The sequence below is a fragment of the Monoraphidium neglectum genome (genome assembly GCF_000611645.1).
Source record: "Monoraphidium neglectum strain SAG 48.87 unplaced genomic scaffold scaffold00663, whole genome shotgun sequence".
NCBI classification, from domain to species: Eukaryota; Viridiplantae; Chlorophyta; class Chlorophyceae; order Sphaeropleales; family Selenastraceae; genus Monoraphidium; species Monoraphidium neglectum.
Window position 1 is genome coordinate 1 of NW_014012965.1, and position 4367 is coordinate 4367.

At 72.6% G+C, this 4367-nt stretch overlaps 1 protein-coding gene across 1 annotated transcript; it reads left to right on the top strand.

Moving 5' to 3' along the window:
- Nucleotides 1-26: 26 nt before the first annotated feature.
- On the top strand, nucleotides 27-4067 carry MNEG_4686 (AP2-like ethylene-responsive transcription factor TOE3; the record flags this gene model as incomplete). Its single annotated transcript, XM_014046833.1, has 6 exons — nucleotides 27-278; nucleotides 596-739; nucleotides 928-1101; nucleotides 1332-1470; nucleotides 1773-2386; nucleotides 2610-4067. 6 exons carry the CDS (start codon nucleotides 27-29, stop codon nucleotides 4065-4067), a joined length of 2781 nt encoding a protein of 926 aa, XP_013902287.1.
- Between the last annotated feature and the right edge of the window lie 300 nt (nucleotides 4068-4367).

A 4367-nucleotide genomic window follows, 5' to 3' on the forward strand; every position in this document is an offset into this window, starting at 1 on the left:
CGCTACCACAGAGCGCGTTCGCCCAGATGGAATTTGCTGGATGCGACAGAAGCAGGCACCGCCGTTCCTTCCAACAGGCGCCCTGTGCAGCCGGCGCCCGCGGTTCTCAGGGCTCCGAGCGCTCAGCTTGGCTTGCCGCGTCGCGCCGCGCGTCGTGCGCCGCGCAGGTGACGCACCTTGGTTACTACCGGACGGAGGAGGAGGCGGCGCGCGTGTACGACAAGGTGTCGATCAGCCTCCACGGGGACAACGCTCAGACTAACTTCCCCATAGACCAGGTCTGGAGGGGAGATCCACTTTTTACCCTGATCGTCGCACACCGCCTGGGGTGCAGGGCAATAGGACGCCTCGCAGCTCGTACGGATGCACTGGGGGGTTTGGCATGGCCACGGGCGCCGGATCGGGCGCGCACGCTGGGGTGTGGAAGCGGGCCTATTATGGCCCCCTGCATCAAGCCGGGCGTCAAGTGTGCCTTGAGGCCTCCTCGCTCGTGGCGCCGCCGGCCCACCCCCCTCCCCCCACAAAGAAGGCGCAAACGACCTCTCCACTGAACCCCTTGAATACACACGCTCCCAAACCCATTCATCACCCACAGTACGCAAAGGAGGTGCCGGCGCTGCAGCAGCGGTTGAGCGGTCTGAGCCGCGAGGAGCTGCAGCGGGCGCTGGGTGTGAAGCCCATGGACCGCAGCAGCAAATACCGCGGAGTTGGCAAGAAGAGGGGGCGCTGGGAGGCCAAGGTGCAGCTAGGGGCGCGCGGCGCGCCTCAAACCACGCTGTGCCCAGGCAGTCGCATGCCATCAAGAGCCGCTGGCAGCCGGCGTTGTTGCGTGAGGCCGGCGCCATGTCTAGGCTTGGCCAGATCCGGTCTGATGCGGTGCTGATCCGGCCACGCGGGGCCCCGCGGCTTGTGACCGCCCCGCTGCAGGTGGTGCTCAACCGCCGCTGGGCGTACCGGGAGCTGTTTGACTCCGAGGAGGACGCGGCGCGCGCGTACGACGGCGCGATCTGGCGCCTGCGGCCGCGGGACGCGCGGTCGTACGTCAACTTCAAGGACTCGTGCCCGCAGGACGTCGCCGACTCGCTGCGGCGCGCGGCCAAGGTGCGGCCGCCGCCCCCTGAATTGGAGCCAGTCGTCACTCCAAATTGGATCCAGGGCCTCCAAACGGCCGCTCACGCTGCGCCCAGGCCAACGATCTGGTCGCCAGAAGCAGCGATTTTCAACTGCATCCCAACGCCGCCCTCCTCCCCACCCGGGCGCCTCGCTCAACCTTTGCCTCCGCTCAACCCGGCATCCCCCGGCCCCGCCTTTCCACAACCCCGCCCCTGCAGGACCACCAGCCGATCGCGCTGCACCCGAGCGGCCTGCCCATGACCGCCAAGCCGCTGCTGGACGCGGGGCTGCTGTACGACGACGAGGGCGTCAGCGTGAAGACGTCCAAGCACCGCATGGCGCGCATCGTGTCCACGGGTGCGCCATGCGCGGGCGCATGGGACCGCATGGGGCCGCATGGCGCCGCATGGGGCTGCACGGGCTGCATGGGGCTGCATGGGGCTGCATGGGGCGTCAAAGTGTGCCGCATAGGGCCGCGCCGCGCGGAGCGCCCGCTGCATGGCGTGCCATGAGGCCGGCTTGATGTTGCATGGCGCGGTTGCATGACGCATGCAGCATGCATCGGAGCCCAAGCGCCCATGCGGCGGGGCGGCATGCTTTTGGCCTCATCTCAAGAGCGCACGCCGACGCGTCGATGCACTGTCGGGTCGCGCGCGCAGGCGACCTGGCGACCATCGGCGACGTCAACGCCGCGACCACCAGCAGCGGCGACCCCTCCGGCGCGCACGACCACAGCGGCACGACGGGCGGCGGCTGCACGCCCACCGCGGGCGCAGCGGCCGCGGGCGTCAGCGGCGGCGCGAGCGGCGCGGCGTCGATGCCGAAGAGCGCGTCGTTCACGGCGCTCTCTACACTCGACCACGCGGCGGTGGCCGCCTCCGCCGCGCCCGGCGCCATCCTCAGCGCCGGCGGCGCGGCCGGGCCCCCGCCGGGCGTGCTGGTGCCCATGGGTGCATTCAGCATGGGGCCCGTGCCCATGCTCGGCACGCACATGGGTGGCGGCATGGTGGCACTCGCGGGCGGCGGCATGACGCGCGTCCAGAGCACGCCGTCGCTGCATGCGTATCACGCACAGGCCGGCGCCGCGCCCCAGCCGCTCGGCGCGCACGGCCTCCCGGGCCTCGGCGAGGCGGGGGCGCCGCATTTTGGGGACAGCGGCGGCGGCGGGCTGCGGGCTCCTGGGCAGGGCGGGGTGGCGGGCTTCTCGGGCGGCGGCGGCGGCATGGCGAGCGTGAAGCTGGAGGGAACCTACTGGAGCGCAGAACTGCCTGAGGTGCGCCGGTGATTTTAAGAACGGACGCTGTTTTCCCCAAGTGGCATGGGTCCTGGGGCGCCGCGGCCTTGCTTTCGGCGCGGGCGGAGGGCTCTTTAGAACAACCCGGCAGCCGCCATTGTCGTTTGGGGCAGGCGCGCCTGGCGCTCTGAGCGTCTGCGAGCGCTCTCACTGCGCGCCCAGCGCCCGCCAACACGCGCCCCCATACTGCCCTTGTCAGCAGGCCGGCGGTGGCGGTGGCGGTGGCGGTGGCGGCATGAACCGGTCCCGCTCATGCGGCAACTTGGCCTTGGGCGGTGGCATGGGCGGCAGCGACCTGGCATCCTTGCAGCAGCAGCAGCATCACACGGTGGCCACGGCGGCCATGCTGCAGCAGCAGCAGCAACAGCAGCAGCACCATCAACACCACCAACATCACCTCCACCATCACCACCAGCATCAACAACAGCAGCAGCAGCAAAGCAGCGAGGGCAGCCCGCTGCTGCAGCAGTACAGCGGCAGCGGCAGCGCGGGCGGCGCCGGCGACGGCGGCGGCGGCAGCGCGGGGCGGCAGCTGCTCGTGCGCGTGGGCAGCGAGCAGCACCTCATTGCGCCGCAGCCGACGCAGCTCGGCCTCAAGGGCATGTCGCGAATTGCCAGCGAGAGCCACTTGGGAAGCATGGTGCCGGTGACCCCCACCAGCCTGCTGCTTCGGGGCGAGGTGGAATTGGGGGGCGGCCAAGGGGCCGGCGGGCAGGGCGGCCTGTCCCAGCAGCACATGCAGCACCAGGCGATGCTGCTGCAGCAGCAGCACCTGCAGCAGCAGCAGGCGCTGTACCAGCACCACCAGCAGCAGCAGCTCGGGCTGCTCCAGCAGCAGCAGCAGCAGCTGGCGCAGCGGCACGGGGGCGCGATGCCGAGGTCGCACTCGGTGGCCGTGATGGGGGGCCTCGAGTCCATCGACGAGATGGCCGCCACGTCATCTTATTCAACGCTCTTGGGCGGCGTCTCAGGTCCAAACCTGGGTCTGGCCGGCGGCGGCAGCGGCGGCGGCGCCCCCGGCATGGTGCCCGTCGGGCAGCCCGGCGGCGCGCACGGCGTTGGGCACGGCCTGCTGGCGCCCCAGGCGCCGCCGCCGGGCGCGCTGCCGGGCGGGGTCGCGGTCCCGCTCGGCGGGCTGCATGGGGGGTACAGCCACGCGCCGCTGGGGCTCGCGCCCATGCAGCTGGTTCACGCCGCGCCCCCCGGCGCTGGGCCCGCCGGCGGCCTGCCTGGCGCGGGCCCGCCCTCCCCCCTGCCCGGCAGCGCGGCCGCCGCGGCGCAGCAGCTCGGCGCGGCGCTCGGCTCGGGCAAGCAGCCGCACGGCGACAGCAGCGGCGGCGGCGGCTGGGGCACGCCCCCCGGCGGTGGCGGCGCCGCCGCCGGGGCCCATGGCGGCCTCGGCGACCCCGAGCGGCCGGACTCGCCGTTTGCCATCAACGGGTCGGTCCACATCGGCGGCGAGGAGTTGGATATGACACTCGCGTTCCTGAGCGACGGCCCTGGGGGCGTGGGGGACGATGTGGACGACCCAGATCACGGCCTGCGGCTGCACGACGGCCCCGGCGGCATGCTGGCGCCGAGCCCGGGCCCTGGGGAGCTCGGGGGCGGCGGGCTGCTGCTGGGCGACGGCGTCATGCGCATGGACGAGACGGCGGGGTGACGGCCGCGGGCGGGGTGACGGCCTTGGCTGAGGCGCCGTCGGGACGGCTGCTGGACGCTCGCGCACCCCTGGCGCCGCCGCGGCGCGGTGCGTCACATGGCCGTCAGTTGAGGGCTGAGTACGCTTGGCCGGTGGGGAGGGGAGGGGGGGAGAGGGGCGGCGAGCGCGCCGCGCATTGGCGGCGCTGCGCGCCTGGATTGCGCAGGCGCGGCCACCCGCCGCAGCATTGATTGGTTCATCCGGCGGGCCTGAGCCCGCGTGCGCCCGCTCTGGCACGCGCTGAGCTGGCGGGTCGGTGGC